This window comes from Rhyacophila brunnea, unplaced genomic scaffold (assembly GCF_057557595.1).
Source record: "Rhyacophila brunnea isolate RB1 unplaced genomic scaffold, BYU_Rbru_1.0 scaffold_3, whole genome shotgun sequence".
In the NCBI taxonomy this organism is placed as follows: Eukaryota; Metazoa; Arthropoda; class Insecta; order Trichoptera; family Rhyacophilidae; genus Rhyacophila; species Rhyacophila brunnea.
Genome location: NW_028232965.1, coordinates 45612979 through 45639105, shown reverse-complemented (window position 1 = coordinate 45639105; position 26127 = coordinate 45612979). Strand labels below are relative to the sequence as shown.

The window sequence follows — 26127 nt, the reverse complement described above, 5'->3', positions numbered from 1 at the left end:
GAACCCCGTATCTCCCAGGTTTACGCCCTATCCGTTGCATTACCAATATGCTACGAGGTGACATACTAATTGCGACAAATTTTAACTGTTAGTCAATTTTAATACCTACTCATCAGTGCTCTTCCAAATCATTTGTTATTGAATACACACAATTATTAACAAATAATACATTCTTAAATATTGAGTGTTATTGATTGAAATTATTAACGAGTGTAAGTATGTTGAAAAATTATAATTTGAAATGATCTTAAAGACATTAATGAATACAGTTTTGTACCTATTATCAATATCTAGAGTTCAAATTAGAAAAAATGGCTATCGAATATTAACGAAATTAGAGATCACATTACGCATAATTGTTTAATTTTGACGTACTTGGTATTAGATTGCTTAGTTTGTAAAGATTAAAAATATATAATTTGGAATACCTTATTACATAGGTTACTCATTATACAGTGGAAAAGCGGCTTGTAGGCGTAGTGAAATTGTTTGCTAACATTGAAACAAAGTATTGCAGAAAACAATTCAAATACACTGAGAAGCGTCAATGGTGCCACTGTATAATTATTCGCAAATTCACACCCATTAAAAAAAATATATGAAATGAATAAAAATTGACTGACTTGTGATGGATGTGAATTCCAGTCAGAATTTATACAAATATATATTAAACATTTTTTAATATTTATTTTTATGAAGTATCCCAAATTTTAATTTTAATATTTAACTTGCAGATATTCTTTTATGTAATTGTGTTCATAAACACATAGGTAATCTAATTGAATCTGTCACAAAAAATATAGTATTTGTTTTTATTAGTATCTATTAAAATTATTATATTATTTAGTATAACGTACGTTCGGAGTGGTAGACTATACCGAAAATGGCTGACGGCCGATACCTGTTATTTTATACGTAACCTTTGACGCGTATATAAACTTAGAGCCGAATCAGCTCTCGTGGATTCTACATATGATCCTCTAGAAGTTCAAAGTGCTTTTAGTGGTGTGTTTCTAACGTTTTGTGATTCATTATTTATCCACATGACGGGTGAATAAGTTATAATAATAAAAACAAAGTGAACTTATTTGACAGTTGGCGGACAGGACTTTTCTCAGTGCTGCCAGTAACTGAAAAATAAAATGAAGAAGGTGAGATCATATGGTAGTAGTAATAATATATAGTGACTTGATTGTGTGTGAAGTGTGGTAATTAATAATATAATATATAGATCGGTATAGTAGGTTAACCGCTTTTGAACTGGGTTACGTTACGATGCGTAGGCACTCATTTATTCAAGAAAATGTTTAATGATAATACATCGGATTATCTAAGTGAAAATTGTAGTCAATAATAAATATAAAATCAATAACTAAAATAAATCAAATTAATTGATTCAACTTTAAAAAGATTTACAATATTTGCTTATTTATATTAAAACCCAAAACAAAGCCTTTAATTTAAAAAAAATCATTACTCTTAAAATGTTTTTTAAAACTTTATTTAACTACAATAATTAAAATACAACAATCTGTCGTATTTTTTAAATTTATAAAAAGTGTGTAATGGGTAATTTTGTTGGTTTTACTATGTTTGATGAGAAATTTCATTTGGTCGTCATTCCAAACTATTGATATATTAAAAGCGCCAAAGTACCTATTTGATGGTTAAATTTCTTGGATTATAGAGAGCAATAATTAAGGGTTTAAACTCATCTCATGAAATAAATTAGTATGCACTTATCATAAACTGGCCAAAGACATACATATTTAATAATAACAATCACAGTGTTTATACGATTTTAAATAAACGGAGGATTTGTCGTTCGTAATATAGGCATTCGTTCAAATCCTTGACCCGTATACTACATCCAAATATGAATGTTGATTGGAAAAACATGAAGTAAATATTGTAACCCATTGATAGCAAACCTAGCGCGTTAACATCTGCTCTATAATGCGTAGTAAACAAACAATGGTAGGTGTACCTTGTATTAATTTTGCTCAGTAACGCAAAGTTTTTGGTGTTTATTTGTGTTTAAAATAATACTGACATTTTTGTAATTTACGATAATATCGTCCCTCTACAAATAGCCAAATTATCTCAAACATCTTTTTTAAATTTCAATAAAACCTACCTTTCTTGTTTGTTTTACATAATTAATTTCTTGTAGAAGGTGAATATTATAATTGTTGAAAACATTTATATTCGAGAATAGCTTTTTATGTTATTAAATTTTAAATATTCTATTAATAATTGTATTTTTAAAACAACGCACGAGATATTCTAGCTTAGAAGACTTTTTCATATTAAAAGGCCGCATTAAGTTGACTGTAACTTAATAAAGCCACGTTTTGTAAACATTAGTTAATTATACGTCAAACTATTTTGTAAGCTACTGACTAAAATACCGATTTATTTTCGTAATTTGGCGTAACAAATATTAATATTAGGTATTTAGAACTTTTTTTTGTTAATTTTAAAGACATCTTGACTGACTCTCTTGTGACTGATTTGTGTATGAACAGCTTGCTTAATTTTAAGATTAAAATACATAATTACAAGATGAAATGAACTTTTTATATACAAAGTTTTTAAATTTTCTGTTGAATTATTATGCTCAATATGCTCAAACTTGTACTTGATATAAAGTAAATAAAATACAAACAAATATAGAATACTGAAATGTCATTTTGACATTTCATTTTGATTTCCACAGTAACGCACGTATATATTAATAATTTAGTTACTAGGACCACCTCCTTAGCAACCAATAATAGTCTTTTACTTTTTACGGATTTTTCTGAAATAACTTTCCATACAAAACAGAATTAACTGAAAATGAATTCAATTGTGCTTAAAGATGGCTAAAGTTATTAAAAGAATGCATTGGCATCGTGTTCTGATATATTCTAAAAGTTTCAAATGTCTAGCTAGTCGGGAAGTTAGATAAAAATCGATTGCAAGATTTGTACTGGACAAACAACACCGGACAAACAAGAATACGAGCTAATAAAAACGTTGTAAAATTATTAAATAAAATAATTTACTATGGAAAAAATGGATTGATTGGAAAGGCCACACTTAATGGCATACAAGGCCGCGTGTCCTCTACCACTGGCTTAGGTTTGTGAAAATGATATTATAGTATTAAATTATTAAAGAATTAAAGTACAGGTATTTAAAGTATGTACCTATATTAAACGCGGAGTACCTACTTCGATGCCATGTATTACTTAAAAAAAAACAATCATCAACACAGTGTTACTTAATATTTCTTAATATTATTATTTCATAATGTTATATTGAGGCAACGGTCCTTACAATGTAGTATTCAGATACTTGATCTTTTGATGCAAACATAACAAAAAACGACATTTTCTATTTGAATGCCATAAAATGTGTGCATAATGTAGGAGGAAAGTAGGCAAAGTGATGTCATAATATACGCAGGTGCTGTATTGTGATTGACTCCGCGATAGCCTACCTTTTGTACAATAATAATATTGATAAATTATTATATAATTGCTGTATGGATTAAAATTTAGATGTATTAATCATTATATGGTAAGTACTACAGAAAACTGTATTAGGTTTTTATACTTTTTTGACATTTTTTTCCTAATAAAATCGTAATTTTATGCATTAAAAAATGGTCAGTATAATTGAAATACCTACTGAAGATTAAGCGAGTAAAGTGACAAATGATTTTAAAACGAAACAAATGCGTGAAACAGCATTCAAACATGTAACTCTTTTATATAAAAAGTTTATTCTTAAAGGTTAAAATAACGTTTATGGATAAACTGCAATTTAATACATTTTAACGAACGTACCTATGTATTTAAAAAAAATGTTCAATTATTAGAAAATCTTTTTTAATTAGATTTGAAGTTTGGTATTATGGTCACATCAAAGCTCGATTCGATATAACTAAAAAAATTCAAGATATTTTTATTAAAAAAAAAAAAATCAATATACGTTTACTTTGCATCGTTTTTTTAATAGTAAATTTACTCTTTAATGTCTTCATTGGGATAACTGTTAATTATGTATTTTAAATGAAAATCATCAATAAACTGTAGGATTATGGTCACTCTTAAAATTGGAGTATCTCCCATGTCTAAAATGATGTCATTATTTTCATAGTAACATAGTATAATCTCAATAATATTCAGATTACGTTGGCAACATTTATTATGTTGGCAACAATATTTTACGTCCCAACGCTTAAAATATTAATAAAAATAAAAAATACAGATATTTTATTTTATATTTATTTTATTTGAGATCAGGACCTTGTTCATTTTGAAAATAGTTATAATTAAATAATTTACAATCGCATAATATTTAACTTTGAAATCTATTTACTGAATTTTTCACCACCAAATTCGTATTCTCTTTATTTTTAATATGAAGATAAGTCTATTCGTTTCCTAAGTAAAGATTGTAGGCCTAGTTATATTTAACAATATTTTCTTACGGAGAATAGTTGTCAAGTTGAGTTCATCCAACACAATAAGGTATTTTATAGGAGTAAAACACATATCTAAAAATATATTCTAAATTCGAATCCTCTGCCCACGGCTTCGATTACAAAATCTTATATTGTCGCCTTAGTGTAAAAAACATTTTTTTAAGTAAATGAAGAACTTCGTTGATAATTTTTTTGTATTAATATTTTTTTCATTGAAATTATTTTTGTTTTAATATATCATACTCGTAATATAGATATCATCACTAAAATAGCACAAATGAATATACAAACACAAATCAAATAATTTAGTTACTTCACCATGTTCGATCATAAGTGGGTCATATGGACCTCCATAGAATGGATGTTGTATTGATAGATTTTGTTTTAAGAAAAATGGATGTTATATATAACCTTTTGGAATCATACTTATCACTTAAATAACGTAAACTGTCGTTTACAGTGTTTCTTTTTACAAACGCGGACCAAAAAAATATGTCAGTCAAAATATAATACAACCCCACTTCAAATGTTGGGTTTCTATGTAAACCCCGCTCCCCCCCCCCCACCCTCGTCCTTCTATGAAACGATTTATGACTATATTATACAATAGTGTCAGTCATTCCGGAAATGACTAGTTAAATTATTTTGAACCCTTGTAGGTGCACGAGTTCTGAAAGGTATTTATTACTTGAAATTTAATATACGCTTTTAAAAATGAATACTAACTATTTTTGAACTGCAGAAAATTTTTGCTTCCCACCCAAAAATCTTCGCGGACCACAGGTTAAAAAACTATGTTTAGAAGCCATATGGCTATCATTATTTTGTAAAAATGCGCTACAAATGTTGGACTTCGTCTTACGTACTTTCTGGGTTTTTTCGGATTTAACGGTATTAAAAATCCTTTATAATTCCTTAGTAAGGAGCCGGCTTGACAGTAGATCGATTGCTTGGGTCCCGTATTAGTTGAAATACGACCTAATGGCGGAGCGAGTTCAAAATATTTTTGAGACTCCTTCAGTTTAGGTTGTACGGATGGATAGTGGATACTCTCCGTGCCTTTATGCTACTAGCTTTCTTTTAGGTATACTTACATTCTATACTTTGAACAGTAGAAAACATCTATATTTGATCATGTATTTTTTCAGACTTATATGCGGTGTAAATGAGAACTCTGTCATTCTTGATAGTATTGACATGACGTGTTCCCCAACTGTGTAAGTAGCTATCTTAGAAATCGGGAGCATCAGTTGTTTGTTCGGCCAAGGTCCAAAACTAACGTGCTACTGGTGATTTTAATTTAGAGAGAAATAACTCAGTTCAACCAAATCGCTTCGGATGTTGATATTATATTTCGTGACGTATATTTTTTTTAAACAATTAACTTAAATTTATGACAAAATGAAAGATTGACCTTGTTTATCATAATAAATTCAATTTGATGCAACGCGTTTGTGTGATACTTTCTGCATAATGCTACTTGATTACCATTTATAGTCAATCACAATAAATATAAAATGATAATAGAAATATTGCGTTTATTTTCGAATGCAATATTATCATTTTTGAAAAAAAATATTTTTATATTGAAAATAATTTAGTACCTATATACTATGGTTAGATCTTATGAATTTATAAAATCAATCGTTAAATTCTTGACATTTTAATTTATAATAATTACATTATATTAGTACCTGCTTGCGGAATAAATTACAAGGACTTGTTACTTGTGTGAAGTCACCGCCGTCTTTAGATTAATAAAGCCCGAGCATAACTTTTTGCAATGAGTGGGCCACTTTTCAGCTGTTAAAATCAGATCCCTGATTGCTTGACATATTGATTCGCCCTTTCTCATTTCAAATGGAATTATACAAAATTCTTAAATCAAATATATTAACTATCAGTGTTATTTATAAATAATATACATTCCTGTTATTTATCAGCTGTCAAAGTCAGACTAGTCCTTCACACAAAAACCAGTGGTAATATCGATTTCCAAACAATATGTAGCATTGATCTATGTATTACATTTGTAGAAGGTGTGTTAATGCTAGTGTATTGTTTATCATGTACCTTACCAATTCAAATCAAACCATTCCCTGTGTGAACACGACAAGCGCGTCAGTATGAGCACTCTATAGAACAATGACAGTTCATACATAGACAACAACGGGAGGGACGAAAAAGTAGGACCAGTCGTTGTGAATGTATCGGCTTTCTACTTTAGTCGGCAATGGTGAAGTGAAATAAAATATTAATTCATAGACAGTAATTAATTATATTTATTGCATCTCACTTAACGCTTTCGCTGCTGAATAGATAATGAGATTTTAATTGCCCCCTTTAAAATGCACGTTAATTACATCGATCGGCCGCCTGGTCATTACGCACCGTGTGCGTCTTCCGCGTCCAAAGTATTAACTGCATGATTTATACCTGCGATGTTTATATTACTTTTAAGCCCAACAATTTCTACCTTAATATTATTATCTTATGGGGATTGTTTTGTTTTTGAAGTAGTTTGATATACCGCCAAGATTGAAGTAGTAATCAAAATGACCGCCGTACTTGTACTGTGCCGAATTCTCATGTGTGTTTGCATTCAGATAATGCTGATTATAAACCGAATGAGTTGAACGTATAGCTAACAGCTATTATCCTAAAAATAAAAAAATCGGTGTGTGTACTTATGTACGCGCGTTAGAAGTTATACTTATTTGGCGTAACAAAATAAAATAATAGCACACCGCGTTAGTCAAAATTCACATCAACCAAAAATATTCAAACAGTTAGAAGATAGTTTTCACATAAACCAAATATGTAATACCAAACAACAGTAACGTACCTATCACACTTAAAAATATTAAGCTTAGATTTGACAGCTAATCACATATAAAAAGGAGTAAGTACAATTCACAACGCGAAAGAATATTTTTCGCTAAGCAAAATAATCCATACTCCTTATTCTATGGTCACTATGGTCAGTTGTGATTAAGGAATCCAATCCCGGGATCCCGAGCTATTTTCGATACCTATGAATCCCGGGATTGATAAACATAATCCCGGGATTTCGGGATTGATTTTTTTATCAATTTTTATGGAAAATATAACAGAAAAAATACTTTTAATACAAAATAACTACATTAGAAATAAACTGAGTTTGAATGAAGTTTGATGTGTAGGTTGCCAATTCATTTTATTTTTACATAGATTATTAAAAATAAGAAAGATTGGTAAAAAAACAATGCTTCGCACTTTTAACAAAGTAATTCCACCATGATATCATACGTTTTACGGCAGTTTCATATTTGGCTGACTAATTAGATTTATGAAGCGGAAAGGCCATAAGTACGCCATGATTATTTGCTTTACTATTTTAAATCTCGCTGATCTAATCATTATGCCTTTACTATCAGAAATAGCAATCTCATATTAAATTCACATTATTATTTATATTACAATATTATTTACTCCATTAAACTTGTGTATTTCCAAGATTTAACGTATACAATTTAAACAATAAATGTCTTAACGGCCCACGTGCTCGTCGTAGGTCAAAATTGAGTTTTTATCGTATTTTCAAACCATGATCCTGGACACTCCTTAAACGTTATAGATAATCTATTTATATAATTTTGAAGCCTTATTATCCTTCATAGTTATTTTAAACATTTGATGACTGCATAAAGTATTTTTGTTACATAAAATAGTATTCTTTTAAACCTCTCGCTCTAATATTTTAGAATATAGTCATATTTCGGTACATAACTGTGCAGTGGTATTACGATTTTTTACATTTATTAATTTTTAAACGCATTTATGAAACCATTAGTATAATTTATTACGAGATAATTTTTGTAAAATATTCACGATAAAAAATTATATTGATAATCTCTGTGATCCCAAATTTGACAAGAATTAGGCATTTTATTATTCAAAAAATCGGCAAGATTAACACATTTTAAGATGATTCTAAAGATACTTATTATAAGTTATGTTTTTGACCAATTAAGTGTGATAAACATCTTATGAATAATGATTGCTTTATAATAATTATTGACCTAAGAATAAGGTAGTGTTTTTTTGAAATACGCCATTTCTTTTGTCATTCCCTAGTGGTTAACCTACAACATACGGCCGTAGCCATAAATTCAAAAACTATAATTGAAGTAGGAAGTAAAATGATATTGACGCGCGTGTTTGAACATGTACCGTTTAAAAAAAATAAAAAAAAATTCGGTTAGGTACATGTTCAAACACGCGCGTTAACATAATTTTACTCCCTATTTTAATTATAGTTTGTCAATTTATGGCTACGGCCGTATGTTGTAGCTTAACTACTGGGGAATGCCAAAAGAAATGGCGTATTTAAAAAAAACACTACCTTATTCTTAGGTCAATAATTATTATAAAGCAATCATTATTCATAAGATGTTTATCACACTTGAATGGTCAAGGACATAGCTTATAATAAATATCTTTAGAATCATCTTCAAATGTGTTAATCTTGCCAATTTTTTAAATAATAAAATGCCTAATTCTTGTCAAATTTGGGATCACAGAGATTATCAATATAATTTTTTATCGTGAATATTTTACAAAAATTATTTCATATTAAATTATACTAATGGTTTTATAAATGCGTTTAAAATTTAATAAATGTAAAAAATCGTAACACCACTGCACAGTTATGTACCGAAATATGACTATATTCTAAAACATTAGAGCGAGAGGTTTAAAAGAATACTATTTTATGTAACAAAAATACTTTATACAGTCATCAAATGTTTAAAATAACTATATAGGATAATAAGGCTTTAAAATTATATAAATAGATTATCTACAACGTTTAAGGAGTGTCCAGGATCATGGTTTGAAAATACAATAAAAACTCAATTTTGACCTTCGACGAGCATGTCCCCCCTTAAATAGTATAAATTATACTAGATTTATTTTTGACCGATTTTATCAATGTTATTTGTAAATATAAAATTTTTATATTAACAATGGAAAAAAATCCCAATCCCGGGACCAGTCCCGGGATCCCGTGATTGTCAAATTGTAATCCCAAAATCCCGGGATCAGAATTTTGGCTCGGGATTGGATTCCCTAGTTGTGATCACATCATTGCGCGAGACGTCATGTTTCAGATCTTTCAAATAATAAAGTATGATATAAGATAGAATTGACGTTTCAATAGCCCCATATCAATAAAAACTAGAATAAAGGAGGGCCGCTTATTGGAGTTCCGCTGGCTTATTTCTAGACACTTTAACTTATATCACTAAATAAATTATTTAATTATTTGTCGTTGTTTTTATTTTATTTTGACCAACAATAATAAATTTGTTTCCTAGGCAACGGAACAATTCTTCGTACATATAATCATAAATTCGCTGCCTAGGTAATGGAACAATTCCAAACTATATAATATTATACTGTATAATCGTCACGATTGTATTGTTATACTGTGGCGTAAAGGCAGTGCGTTCGGCTGATAACCGAACAATCGTGGTTCGAATCCGATCGAGTGCGATTTTTTTCGACAAAATAAAGGATGTGTTACATGTGACACACGAAAAATACACTCTGATCTGATTTTTCAAATGCGCCTAAATAAGTATAACTTCAAAAATAAGATAACAACATCCACATGAGGCGATGAAAATCCACACGGAAGAATTAAAGAAAAAATAAAAAGATGTTTATATTATATTGTATGTAGTAATGCAACAATGATGCGGAACCACTTTGTATTCAAAATAGTAGATAATATTACTTTGACACCGTATACCGGATAAACAAATGAATTGCCAAACCTTTCCAAATAATGCTAATTTTGACGGTCACTTGACATATTATTATAATACGTATTACGTAATATTATTAGTATAATATGTACTTAGGTAAGGATTAAGACAATTATATTCCTATTTATTTAAATAACATTCAAAGTAAAAATAATCACAATGTCTAACTTTTCTTTGTAATTGGAAGTCGACCGAATGTACTTGATGGAATTTGAATTTAATATATTTAAGTTTTATATTCGGTATACCATTTAAGTCGTTTTTTGCTACACATGTTTCGCCTTTCGGCATCTTCACTAGTGGGTAATTATATTTTTTTAAAGACTGACATTATTGATATATTTCATTAGTTAACTCAATATGTTGCCATTGTTTTCCCAGTATTGATGACTTTACACCTCTTGAATGTAGTTGATTGATTATTATCTAATGATCTATTATTAAAGTTTTGGCGATGTATACGCTTATTGATTGTATTGTATTAGTGATAGGGGTTTTTTACAAACACTTTAACTATTCATTATTTTTAATTAACTATTTTTTTATTCAACGAATAATTCACAAGATTTAAGAATGTAACATTCAAATTATTGAACTTACATAATTTTGAAAATCGATAATCGATTTGATAATCGTCTATACTGTCAAACCTGTCTATGTCGCTCAAAAAGTTAACACAGCCAAGAGAGGGACTGTTAAAACATAGCACTTTTCGATAGTTTAGACAGTTAACTTATTGTAACAATTAACCGCTGCAATACATAAACACTACCGTCGATAGCCGCTTTATGTATAGAATAGCTTCGTAGATATCGTATAGTTTGTAATATTCAAGTGGCTAGATTAATTTAACTAGGCAAGCAGCATTGATTTGATTGCCCAGTTATATCGATTCCACTGAGGTATGTAGCATTGTATTAGCACAAAAGATTCTATGAAGTCTAGAAGTATAGAAGTCTATGTTTTCTATATTAATAATATAATATCAATACAAAAAATTATCCTGTAAAAATATTTGGTTAAACGTTTTTCTTCATTCCTCAAATTTATTGAAATGTGCCCCATATCGTTGTTCGGGGGGTGCCTTTAATTTTAATTAGTAGGTATATTGCTTTTCCTGCGTGATCTGCGCTTCCTCTGTGGGATCTTGGGATCTTGGAATTGATGGAAGGAAGAATTAGGTTAGATTCCATGCAACTATTTTGTGACTCTGATTCACTGTTTTCGTTGTTACTCGTCTTTGACCACTTTATTGTAAGCATCTTTAAAATTGACATATAATATTAACATATATCTCCTGCACCTATTTGATTATTACCATTTAAAAAGCTAGAATGAATCTAAACTGACGGGCACTAAATCTCACATGTAAAAAGTTTCTTGCAACATTAGTGGATATTGCATGAATATTTGACTTTGCACCTCAAGATTTTAATCTGACTATTTTTTTTTTTTATTATATTTCCTAACGATTTCCCATAGAATAAAAATCTTTCATCAGTATTAAATTTATAGTAATAATAATACATAATTTTAGTATCAAGAAAAAGCAATAAGTTTTAAAAGTATGAATCAGTGTTTATATTACTCAATAATAATATTTTATATAACGTGTTTTTTTGTGTATTGATTGAGATGCACGTGAAATATTGCATCATATTAGCGCCCAAGGTTAGTTACCCCACAATTTTCAGATTTGACCCATTACAAAATTTTCGGCGCTAAGTTTATGTGTAAAGAAATCCATAAACTTTATAGATATTATGAAAATAATTGTAATTGCATGTATTAATAGAATACTTGAAATCAGTGGTGTAGTGGCAGAACGTAAAATTGTTTTCACTGAACCGAAACTACAGTGTGTTGATAGTGTTCGTTGTTTATACAATTCAACTAAGCCCGGCCTAATACAAGACATAGTAGATAATATTAAAAAAAAATAGTCGTTTATCTATTCTTCTTACTGTGCCATCCCTAGCGGAGGTAAGCCACCATCAAGGCAATCTTATCTTTGTCGTCTGCTACCCGGAACAGTTCAGTGGAGCTGCATTCGTACCAATCACGGAGGTTCTTAAGCCACGAAATGCAGCGCCGGCCTCTGCTACGCTTCCCATTGATCTTTCCTTGAATGACAAGTTGGGGAATGCCGTATTTTTGTCCTCTCATAATGTGGCTGAGGTACTGTAGTTTCCTGGTTTTGATACTACGTAGAACTTCTCGGTCCTTTCCTATTCGATTGAGAACTTCAACATTTGTCACCCGGTCAGTCTAAGGAATTTTGAGGATGCGTCTATACAGCTCTCCGTGACATCTCTTGGTTTAGCGTCCATACTTCCATACCATAGAAAAAAATTGAGAAAACATAACAACGTACCATACGCAGTCTCAGACCTAAGTTAAGATCTTGATTGTTAAGGAGGCGTCTCATTTTGAGAAAGGCGCTCCTTGCGATCTCAATTATAGTTATTATTTCCTGAGACTGCTCCCATTTCTCATTGACCCATGTACCTAAATATTTATAATGGATCACACGTTCGATTGGTTCGCTGTTAATGACAAAATTTGTGTTGGTATCTGTGGGTCTATTCTATACTTATCGAACACTAAATTGATAAATATTATCAAACTTAGGGTAGGTTTGTATCAAAATATTAGCACTTATTGTAACAATTACACGAAGCCGGTTTTTATTGTTGCAATAAGTGCGATATTTTAACAGCAGCAAGATAGGTGCTGTTAAAATATAGCACTTATTGCAACAATAAAAACCGGCTTCGTGTAATTGTTACAATAAGTGCTAATATTTTGATACAAACCTACCCTAAGTTTGATAATATTTTTCACTTTATCACTTTAGCGGTCGATAAGCATAGAATAGACCCACAGGTGTCGCTATTTTTGATATCTATAAAATATCTAAAATAATGCCATTAAACCGTACACAATTTCATATATAAAAGAATATTTTTTATCGATTATATTTTGTAATAGGCAGGGCTTAATAAATTTTAAAACTAACCGCTCATAATAATAATATGTATTTTTATTTCAACGAAAACAAATAAGTATGAATTAAAAAGTGTACACTATGTTTGTCAGATCGCCCATAGCATATCTAAACTATTATGGTTTGGTTTAGGCAGGGTTTGATTGAATTTTAAAAACTAACCAGTACCTACCATCCGAAAATTGTATTCTTAGTTCAATGAAAACAAATAATTAGGACTGACAAAGTTTAGTTTGAACTGTTTATGTCGAATCTTAACAGCCTACCTCCACCCCTCGCCACTGCTTGAAATAGTATGAATGAAGTAAAAATACAATATTTTAGTAATTTTTTATACATTATCTCTCTACCGATGACGATTTTAAAAAGCAAAATGCAAATTTTAAAAACCAATAACCTGAATAATTAAATTCAACATCTGAAATACAGATAGGTACGCTAAACCTGAAATGATCGTGTTTGTTAGTTTTATTTTCTGTTGGTACCTATGCGGAAACAAACTGTAATAATATTATATTTTATTTGAATGAAGAACACCTAAGTATCTGACTAAACTTTTTTTGTACACGTTTATCCTGATTATTATTCCGACTCACGAGACACGAGTCACGACTTATTTGGAATTGAAGTATTATTATATGTGTATCATATTGTTAATGAAAATGATTGTTAATCAGGAATGGGCAACCTTTTTTGGCGATGTCCACATAATTATATATGATCAGGCAAAGACGATAATGACTATGTCCAAACTAACAATAATATTACTCAATACTTGTACAACGTTCTTTACTTATATTATATGTATATTTTATAATCATATAATTAATTTTTTTCCGACCATGTCCGATCCTGATAAGATCATATGGGCCTCCACAGAGTAGAGGTTTGTTTTGACAGATTTTTTGTTTTTTACGAGAAATGGATGTCAGCCACTTGCTCAACCTATTAGGTCCATACCCTGACACACACAAATTGAAAAACAATATGTGTACTTACCAGACCCATGATTCGAACCTGGGACCCACGGCTTTATAGTCCAACGCTTAAGCCGCGTGGCTACACTTCCAATCATATAATACGAATAACATAAATACTACGTAACTAAAGATGTTTTATTGGAAATTTTAGTGTGAGAATAATTGACCTTGTATTTAAACTACAATACTTTAAGCCTTAGGGGTTGGTATTATTTATACATAATCGCAAAAGAGTTTTGAGTATAATCCTTGTCCAAATATTTGACTTGTGTTCCATATTCGAAAAAAAAATGTTTGTTACAACTTTAGTATGGTTATTTATAAATGTTTATAATATTATTTATAATTATGTGAGTTAGACCAAAAGGCTTCACTGGCCGTATCTGGATTGCACGTTTGGTTAGGTTAGGTCAGGTTGCCCATATATTATGGTGTAAATGATGGAAAAATAATTTAACGTAAAAATGATTTATTTCACTATACTTACATACATTTTACTTTCATTTAACAATGCTCGCTCTTAAGTGGGAAAGAAGAGCATCTGCAGAGTGCAGTGGAAAATTGAGTCCAGCCACGGGATCGAAACAGCGACCCACTGCATCAGCGACGGTCGCTCTACCAATTCGTACACCGTCCTTTTTGTATAAGTATGCGATAAATTCATATACATTGTGTGCCTAATGATAGCAAGTATGGCCAAAGGATGATTATAAAAAAAGTATTATTGATTTAATTTAATAAAACGCAATTTTTTGGTACTTTTTCCACTTTTAATAAATAAATCTTGACCGGTTTCGTCTGCCTCAGATGTACATTTTCAACGTTTTCGTTATAGATTCATTTATTAAAAGTACTAAAGTAATTGCATTTTATTAAATTAAATCAATAATACAATGCATTTCCACCATGAATTGGCAGTTAACACAATAAAAGAAAAAAGTAAAGTATATTATATAAAGTAGGTACCTAGGTAAAATATTTCACATCTGAAATTCTCAATTGATCCCATTTAAACAAACCGGTCTGATAATTTTTAAATTATGTATAATAAGTAAGCATATAAACCAGGGAATACAGAACAGGCAACTGATCTCGAGTGTGGAAGAATATGGGATAAACTTAAACACATGACAAGAATACGTCATTCTAAGCTTGTCCTTCGTTCTGACAACTGATCTCGGTGTATGCACTGTCACTCATTCAATATTGGCGTATTTGAAGGTTTCAACACACACTATTGCATGTCTATAAATAATGTGTGTTTCGTTTTTGTATGACACTCACACATTCAAAATCCTGCTTCAAAATGTAGTGTATTGGGGTACAGCCTATCTAAATTCTATTTATTAATCTGTTCTGTGATATCAATTATGTTGGATCCTAGAAGATCATGCGGGATTTCACAGAGTGGAGGTTGTATTAACAGGTTTTTTTTACGAAATTGACAGAGAAATAAGAAATTGACATTTCTTTGGTGGAGACGTTATGTTAATATTGACTGAGTGTTTGGTATTGTTTAATTTTTTTGTAAAATAAATCTTATTTTTCTCAATTTATTATAAAATAGCCGATCGTTGCTATTACAAAATGATGATCAAAATTAAAATCATAATACCGGATTTTTTCATTACTAGATAACAAATAACCTTGATTTAATTAATTATATACAAATTTTAGACCGCATTTAAATTATGTTTTTAAACCTGACGAGTTATTTCACCAGGGTTTTTATTTTTAGGTCATAATAAAATCAACGATGGATGTATCTTATTAAATAACCAATTTACGTAATGACATTTTTGTAAAATTTTACTGTATTTGAAATCACCTAGGTAAGTTCTGAGATTCTTTAGGATTTTGTGATATTTACAGTGGTGTATTGCTATGTAAAATATTGCCAGATTATTGATTTTTTATTACAATCATCCCCTAACTTTTCCTAAAACACATTGTTTCAAATAGTTAAATGCTGAAACTTTTATGACAACCATTATAATATATTGCGTAGGTACTTTTCTATAGAACTTCAGCGCGTGTGGAACCTTCCACCCATGCCCAAACCGTACATACCATCTCTTGCTAAACCCTACTTATCAGAAAGCATGACGAAGGCAATTTTTGCACCTACACCGATAAAGCTTTTCAACATCGCCCATTCAGACTAAAGCTCCAAACCCTAATTATCGGAACTCAGTACATCGAAGTAGCCTTTGGCGCGAACGCTCATACTGCTTCTGTCGGATATAACGCCCAATCGCAGCCATCTTCCAATCTCAGATGGTTGTGATAGAGTAATAGAGTACATATATAATATGTTAGTATTTGTTTTTTTTTCTCTTTGAAAACAGTGGCATAGTCCTAACCTATTTTTTACAACGTTTATCTTAGCTCGTATTCTTATTATTGTCCGCTGGTTGTTTGTCCGGTACAAATCTTGCAATCGATTTGTAACTAACTTCCCGACTATCTAGACATTTGAAACTTTTAGAATATATCAGAACACGATGCCAATGCATTTTTAAATAATGTTAGCCATCTTTAAATAGAATTGATTTCATTTCCAGTTAATTCTGTTTTGTATGAAAAGTTATTTCGGAAGAAATCCGTAAATTAATCCGTTTTTGGTTGTTAAGTGGGTCCTAGCAACTAAACAATTAATACTATTAATATATACGTGCGTTACTATGGAAATCAATATGAAGTGTCAAAATGACATTTCAGTATATTTATTCAGTATTTCTATCAAGTATAATTTTTTTTGATCGTTTAAGCTAGTCAAGTCAAGTTTATGATTCAACAGAAAATTTAAAAACGTGGTAAGTATATAAAAAGTTCTTTTTATCTTGTAATTATTTCAATTTTATTTTTACGAATTTAAAAATATCATTGGCTATTAAAACAGCCTTAAAACTGATTATTGAACAGGTTAACTTCCATAATCTGACTATGGTTAACAACCTCATTAATAAGATCATCTAGACTTGTTTTTTATGTATTTGTTTATCCCATTTTGTTTTGCTTTTTTACTGAGTTCATTTGGAGGGGAAGTGCTTATTTAACAACCCCTATGCTCTGGAACAGATAAAGAATCATATTAAAAAAGAGATGTAGTATCTGTCGGCTGTAATGTCCAAGATACAGATGGAAATTTATTCAATGACCGAATCTGTACATCATGGCCTCAACATCCTGAAGTGGGCCCCCAGGCCAGGATCTTTGACGGTTACTACCAATCACTAGCATTAAAAACAGTAGGTATGACGCTCTAAAATTCAAGGTATTCAGTAAATTTTTAACGATTATGGACCGAGAATCGACACACATTAATCAACAATTTATTGTATCGGATAACCACACACTTTAACACGTTTAGAGGAAATTTCTGGTGTGTTTATCTCACTTATCTAGCCAACCCACCACAATGGGCCTGCTAGACCCCTGTCACCCCCCCCTGTGGGGGCCATGGTGTACAGCGACCACGTCATGGTTGATATTAATAATTATGTAAATTGTGGACCCATCATTAATTTCTGACTAAATATACATGTTTAAAAAAAATCTAATTTGATTCTTTAATTTATTTTCGATACGCGTATCGGATCATAATATAACGACATTTGCGCCACTTGTATTAATTGTGAGTCAACGGATTTTCTATAGGACAGCTTTAGAACAGTGATGACTTACCCGCGGCCCACGTAATGATTTTCTGTGGCCCAGCAAGGATTTTATTGCGATAATATTAACAATATATCAATAAACAAATAGAATTTTAGTAAGTCTATATATATAATAATATATATAAACGTGTCTATCGTGTAAAGAACGACAACTCATTATGGCTCTAACTTGAATAATAAACTTAAAAAATATTTTAGGGTGTCTGTTTTAGAAATTTGTTTGTGAGCGCAAAATCCCAAAATTAGTCTCAAATGACCAAACATTGTAGTCATGATAGTCTGGCTGGTAAAGTATGTAGAGCACGCATATTTTTTTTACAGTTATTCCTATTAAAAAATTGAAAAATAATAATTCCACTTTTTGGATATTCATATGACTCGCTTATTAAAGAATGATAATTTAATGTTTTTTATTAACTAATAAAAGTTACCACAGTTGCTTTTATTTAATAGGTTTTTAAGAATAAATTCTGTTTAATTTATATTATCCATGCGATTAAATTATTGTATTTTTTCGCGACTTCGAAAGTGCCCCATTCATACTTTTATTTTACCAAAAATTGACACATCACCTTACAGTACTACGCTTTCAATTTGAAGATGAATCGTTGATTATTTTAATTGGTAATCATCTCTAGATAAAAAAGGTCTATTCACTGGATACACGTTGTTACGGTTAATCTAAAGTAGCAATAGAAATATTCAAATCTATATAATTTTCCTGATACTCTTACACAATGTCATCTCACATCTTGAAAGTTAACAAACTCAAGTTGCTGCGTTAGAAAATGACTCATCCGTAAATAAAAATAATAAGTTAGTGATAATAGTGGATCACTTAGCACTCTAAATGAGATACCGCAAATACAAGAAGTAATTTTAATTTATCAAAACTATTCTATTTTTTTACTTTTATCCTTTTGTTAATCAGCCGTTGACCAATAATTAAAAATAATAGAAGATAGCATGATATAATTCAAAATTTACTCTGTTGGTAAAATATTCAGGATAATAAAATTCACATTCTAGGCCTTAAGCCCTGTCAACATGATCAATTCGAAACTGTCGAATAAAAAATACAGGTATCAACTGCAATCAATTAGTGTGTGTACTAAATAGGACAGAAAGTTTGCTTGCGGAAAGTATTAAATGCAACGGCGCCACTATTTGGCATTTAAAAGAAGATCGGTATTTCATGATGAAAAGATAATTATGTAAAAAACAAGTCGCCATATTAAAATTTAAATTACTTCTTACTGAAAACCGGACGCGTGGCCTGCGTTTGAAGGACATCTACAAATTATTTTACTCAGCACAAAATGTTCTAAATATTATCTCACTTAATTATATTTTATTTCTTACCAAAAGGAAAAGCTTCTCAAATTTGCATGGTAATGGTCCGATTATAAATTGTCATCGTCACTATTTTTAAATATAATTTTCATCCTTGAGAACACACAAGGTAGTCTGACTATATCAAGATTTGAATAATTATACAATATTTTATTACACAAGGTGATTTTATTCAATATTCTTCTATTAGTATAGTAATGTATAAAACTTTATATAATATATATCTTTTAGGTTTTTTGTTCAATAAGTAAGATTATTGATCTTTCATAGAAACTATTTAAAAGTACGAGGGTGGGTCAATAAGTCCTTAGAAAAGCCGACAGGTGGCGCGACTAGTACTGTAAGCGGTTTGTTTTCATGCAGCGGCACTACCGATTCAGTATGCTGCGAAGTTTCAATCAGATTGGTCGGGTTGTTGTGTGTTACTCGTACATTTAAAAAAAAAATACAAAAATAAAAACTGTTTTAATGCTTTTTTCTAAGGAATTATTGACCCACCCTCGTATTATAAATTAAAACCTAACCATAATATTAGATAGTAATTATTATAATATACACATTATGTGGATATAATAATATATTATGTAGTCTAATGTTTTTGAAGAAAAAAAAATCGATGCCCGACGAGTCCAGAATCTGTAACCACTGGATTCGCGCCGATGTGCTTTATCAATTAAGCTACGGGCATACTACTTAATTACGATGAAATTAACTAATGGTTCTTATATGAGATGCTTATCAAATTACGTTAATGTCGGCTATCGTTTTTTGTGTTTTAAATCAAGGTATCAATAATTATTTAATAAACTATTTTTTTATTCAACGAATAAGACACGATATTTGAGAATGTAACATACTATATATTTAATATACATAATTTGAAAACATCTTATGCATATACATACACACTAGAAAAAATCATTTTGTAGAACAAAATACGATACCCGACGGGCGGAACCAACCTGCCACTGGTAATGCCAATTGGGAGGGCGATAACTATGTTCAACGAAATTGCTTCGGGTGTTGATATATTCCACTTACGTGAGAATGAGTTTAGGTGGACACTGTTTTATAAATTCTTAAAATAGGGTCTGCTTAACCCATCCGGTGTACTTCCTTGTACCTATCTAATTTATCTACTAATCTATCTCTTTTTTTTATGTAATACTAATATATATATATATATCTTTGTTTCTTAATGTCATGTTGTGAATGTCTTAAACTTATAATTTGTAATGTCCACAATATTAAAAAAAAAAAAAATGAAATTGAATTTAATTGAAATTGAACATGTATCTGCTAGATTAGCGCCAGTATGCTTTACCAATTAAGCTACGGGCGTCTTAGTTATTTACGACGATTTTAACTGGTAACATGAATTGCTTATCGAATTGCGTTGTAATGTTGGCTATCGGTTTTAGTATATTAAATTAAGATAGGTATCAATTAATTCCTTAATTACTAATTGACGCAAAGAATCCAGCATATACAGGTCCGTACCAGCATACCGTCGGGTGTCGTATTCTGTTCTACAAAATGATTTTTTCTTGTGTGTAATATGCATGAAATGTTATTTACAAATTATGTGTTCCTATCAATTATTATTAAGTGCCCTAATTACATTTAGTAATTAATTTTAGTTATAACGTACACGCGGTTAATTTTTTTAATAAATATTTTTTTTATTCTACAAATAAATCACAATATTTGAAAATGTATTAATCTTTATATTATTTTGTTAATATTATTCGTTGATTAAAAGAAATAGTTTATGGTCTTATATTATTTTAATACAAACTACAAAAAATTTAAAAAACAGCGATAGATTATTTAACTCCATACTAATTATTGCTTTGAATATTTTTGAACTTTATAGCGCCTCTACACGTGCATGGATTTACTAGCGGCAATAGTACTTATTTTAAACTATCGTGACAATAACACTGTTTACACGTAAAAGTGCTGACTGTGTCTCCAATCTCATTCTTCAATAGTAAGCGAGACGCGATGCTGTCATTTCATGGTGCTATTTCGTATTATTTGACTGGTAGTGGAAATCGGTCAACCTGAAAAATTCGTTCGTAGTTCGTCTTTTTGCCGGCCGGTTCACCACTATCTTTCTACTGCACAGGTGTAGATCGAAGTAATCGAAAATTCAGAAGCTTCCAAACTTTTTTAATTCATGCATGCAATCTTGCCAACTTTACTGCAGGATAATCCATGTTTACCCATACATTTTCTTACTGTCAACAGTAATTCCATGCATTTTTATATAAGTAAACGATCAGCATTTATTGTTAATGTTACTACCAGAGGCACCTAGAAGGAAAATACTAAGCTTGCAATTTGAAAAAAAATATTCACAATTTAGATTTTTAAGTGGCTTAATAATTAATCAACACGCATCTAAAATCTAAAACCATTAAAAATGTTTTTTTTTATTTAAAGTAAAAGATAAACACTTACAATAAAATACGCAATAAAATATTTCCTGAGTTAGAGGACCCCATTTTTTTAATAACATAATTTTATGGTTATGTTTATCATTAAAATTTCGTTTATTGCAGCGAAAATATTTTGAATAATTTATATAGTATTAATGTATTTTATATTTATTTTAAAAATCATCGATTTTGGTAAATTACAAAAATTTGTATCGTTATTATTTATATCGAATCGCACGGGCACAATATTGCAACTCCATAAAATACACTCGAAATTAGAATTCCAATATAGTATTTCTTTTAAATTAAAAAAATAATCAAATGAAAATATGTATAAGTATATAAAAATTCTTCTTATTTATATCAAATCAAACTTTGGTATTGTAACCTAACCCAACAAGAACAAAATATAGTACTTGTAATACTAATTGTAAACTAATTTTATCTAATTGACCGACGTTATGGGGAGGGGGAGTTAATATAATCTATGCTCTAAAATGAGAGTTATATAAACTGATTAAATAATCAAAGACTTTTCGCCTTCTTCCGAGTATGTATCAAAAAACGTGAAATTGTATACAATCAATTTTATATTTAAAAATAAAAACAAGATAATAAGAACTTTTTAAATACGACGTTTTTAAATTTTCTGTTGTATCATATAAACTTGACAATTCTATGTATTAATAATTTAGGACAAATAAGGCAATTGTCGACAAATCATTTTTTTTCTATTTTGCAACAAACAAACAAATATAGAATACTGAAATGTCATTTTGATTTCCATTGTAACACACGTATATATTAATAATTTAGTTGCTAGGATCACCCCCTTTGCAACCAATAATAGTGGATTGGATTACGGATTTCTTCCGAAATAACTTTTCATACAAAACAGAATTAACTGAAAATGAATTCAATTTTACTTAAAGATGGCTAAAAGTATTAAAAGAATGCATTGGCATCGTGTTCTGATATATTCTAAAAGTTTAAAATGTCGGGAAGTTAGTTAAAAATCGATTGAAAGATTTGTACTGGATAAACAACCATCGGACAAACAAGATTACAAGCTAAGAAAAACGTTGTAAAATAAACGTTGTAGAAGGTCTGGTGGTTGGTATTTAACACTATTATTCTAAAAGCGGTTTTATTACACAATGTTTGTAAGATGATTTCTTTAATTATGCTTTCATTTGAGGTTTGCCAATTCATATAATTATTTATAATTAATTATGTACTCAATAATGAGTTCCAAGTAGTTATCTAAAACATTTAGCTATATGTATAATCCCTTTTTATTGGTCATCAATTTTATCTGAAAAGATGACTGCGGGTATTTTCAAATGCGTTCATGGCAAACAAGATTGTAATGAATACGTAATATCGCACTATTGAGAAATATTCAATATTTGACCCTTCTTGTTTAATATGTACTGAATTAATAATATTTAGGATTGATTTATTTTATTTATTTCGTTGTGTAAACGTAATATTATAATAAATGCCAAGGGCTATTAATTATAATTTAATTACGAGTATACTCACTCTAGCCGGTAATTATTTTTGATTTATATAAAATACTAAAATATTTAATAATTAAGAACATAAATTGCTTGTCCGGAAACTTGTACGTATACAATTCGCCGTATCACACTTCACCATGTTAAGTATATGTGTTATGTTATCGGAAATATATAGCCGTACATTAAAAACCGTCCAACCTCTCTGGGTCGTATAGTACTGACATTAAATTCATGTCTCAATAAAACACGGTTCTTGTCGGTTTACACTTTACAGGAAGCCAGCAGCTAAACAAATTTTGAAAATAGCCGATATACTGAATTATTTATTAGGTTATATTAGGTTTCCATTCTTGAATTCATGAATTTTGCCAAAATTAGCTATGAAAATTGAATTAATGTTCATATTGAATCTAATAAAATTGGAGACCGTATAGTATACGGCCATCTCTTTCCGATAAGAAAGCTCATGGGGAACTGTGCCACGGTGAAATGTTTCACGTACAATTTATATTGTAACCCTTTCATTGTGTGTCTAGTACTATTAAAGACATTAAAGAATCATACAACACTAAATCTCGATTAGATATAAATATGAAGAATTTAAAATAAACCCATTTGCTTTATAAAAGCCCTGAAATTATTAAATAAAATAAATATGACACTACGATGGATTATTAAAAAAACATCTCTTATGCGTTCGAGAAAATTTAATAAACTACATTTCAACGAACGCTCAGTTTGTGTAGGGAAATAACTGGTAACTAAAATTTCAACCTTTTTGTTCATGCCCTTTCATTGACAACGCAGGCAACGCATGTGGATATGTGTTTAATTAAATACATACATTGATAATATAAGTATTTGTATATAAAATATATTTTGTCTGTGTTCCGTTAATATTAAATGTAATATAAATATATATTTTTTATAGTTAACTCATACATAATTTAGTTTAATAACAAACGAAATAACTAGACAAAAGACAAGAGGAAAAATCGGCGCAGTTCAAGTCCCACTCATTTTTACCACGTTTTTCTTAGCTCGTATTCTTGTTTGTCCGGTGGTTGCTTATCCAGTACAAATCTTGCAATCGATTTTTAACTAACTTCCCGACTAGCTAGACATTTGAAACTTTTAGAATATATCAGAACACGATGCCAATGCATTCTTTTAATACTTTTAGCCATCTTTAAGTAGAATTGAATTCATTTTCAGTTAATTCTGTTTTGTATGAAAAGTTATTTCGGAAGAAATCCGTAATCCAATCCACTATTATTGGTTGCTAAGGTGGTGGTCCTAGCAACTAAATTATTAATATATACGTGCGTTACTATGGAAATCAAAATGACATTTCAGTATTCTGTATTTGTTTGTTGCAAAATAGCAAAAAAATGATTTGTTGACAATTGCCTTATTTGTCCTGAATTATTAATACATAGAATTGTCAAGTTTATATGATTCAACAGAAAATTTAAAAACGTGATTTATAAAAAGTTCTTTTAATGTTGTAATTATTTTCGTCTTCATTTATATCTAAGGTAGAGTCTTTCATAGTAATAGTCATAGTAATATTTGATATTTATTTTTCTTTTTAAACTTAGATACCTAGACGAATATATTTGTATACAATGTTAATTAGTCTTATAAATAATTTGTTTACAATTTTAACGTTTTTTTAATTTTTTTTTTTCAGATTGGCATTCTGTATCTCTTCGTGTCTATGGTGGCTTTGAGCAGTTGTCAGCTATTCAATGATATTGAACCGAGAAGTAGAGGAAAAATCACTTTCGCAAAAACAATTAATTTTGATAATGACAAACTTTCTGTGAGGCCTCAAGGGAAACCCCGAAGTCAGGGACCACAAAATAATGACTATCTTCCACCAGTAGAGTCAACACCGGCACCACGTTCTACAACAACGCGTCCAACAACTCGTCCAACAATAGCAACAACAACGCGCCCGACAACGCGACCAACTCCTACAACTACCCGCCCAACAACAACGCGTCCAACAACACCAACAACTACACGCCCGACAACGCGTGCAACACCTCGACCAACAACTACGCCACGGCCAAAAACACCAACAAATAATGAATATCTTCCACCTACAACTACCCGTCCAACAACACGTACAACAACGCGCCCAACTCCTACAACTACCCGCCCAACAACACGGACAACAACGCGTCCAACAACACCTACAAAAACTCCAGCAACGTATCTTCCGCCAGTAAAACCAACTAAGCCAGGATATCTTCCACCAAATCCGCCAACTTTCAGACCACCATCAAAAATCTCTACTTCCACCAATGGACCGACTTATTTACCACCTACGACCACCAGACCACCGTACCGTCCTCCAGCCAGCTATATGCCTAGCATGGGAACATATCCACCAACAAGATATTATACCTATTCAACTTATTCGTCAACGACTTGGAAACCGAGACCAGCACCTTCGACCTTAAAGCCACTTACCACCACACCAAAACCGACTACCGGATATTACTATGTGAAACCGGAAATAGATTTCGTTGTTGAAGATTTGAGGAGGTCTTTAAACACAATTTGATGGAGTGCGGCTCAAAAAATGTTGGTCAATATTGTTTATAAAAATAAGGCCCCCTGTACCTTTGTATCAGAGATCACTAGATTTTTTTCTTAATAAAAATTATGTTTCATATTTTTTTTGCAAATGTGAATCATAAAAAGTTTTTTTATGGAATTTTTCTTATCTTAATTCCAACAAAATGGACTATCTTAAAATGTGTTGCCTTCAATTTTAATGTAAATAATTTTCATTTTTTCTGCACTGTTTGAAAAATATATATAAATGAAAATATTTATTAT

At 30.4% G+C, this 26127-nt stretch overlaps 1 protein-coding gene across 1 annotated transcript; it reads left to right on the top strand.

The window, feature by feature from the left end:
* The first annotated feature begins 961 nt into the window (after window positions 1–961).
* LOC147068425 (uncharacterized) lies at window positions 962–26127 on the top strand. Its single transcript, XM_085952060.1, has 2 exons — window positions 962–1151; window positions 24968–26127. Exons 1-2 carry the CDS (start codon window positions 1143–1145, stop codon window positions 25847–25849), a joined length of 891 nt encoding a protein of 296 aa, XP_085808186.1. The 5' UTR covers window positions 962–1142; the 3' UTR covers window positions 25850–26127.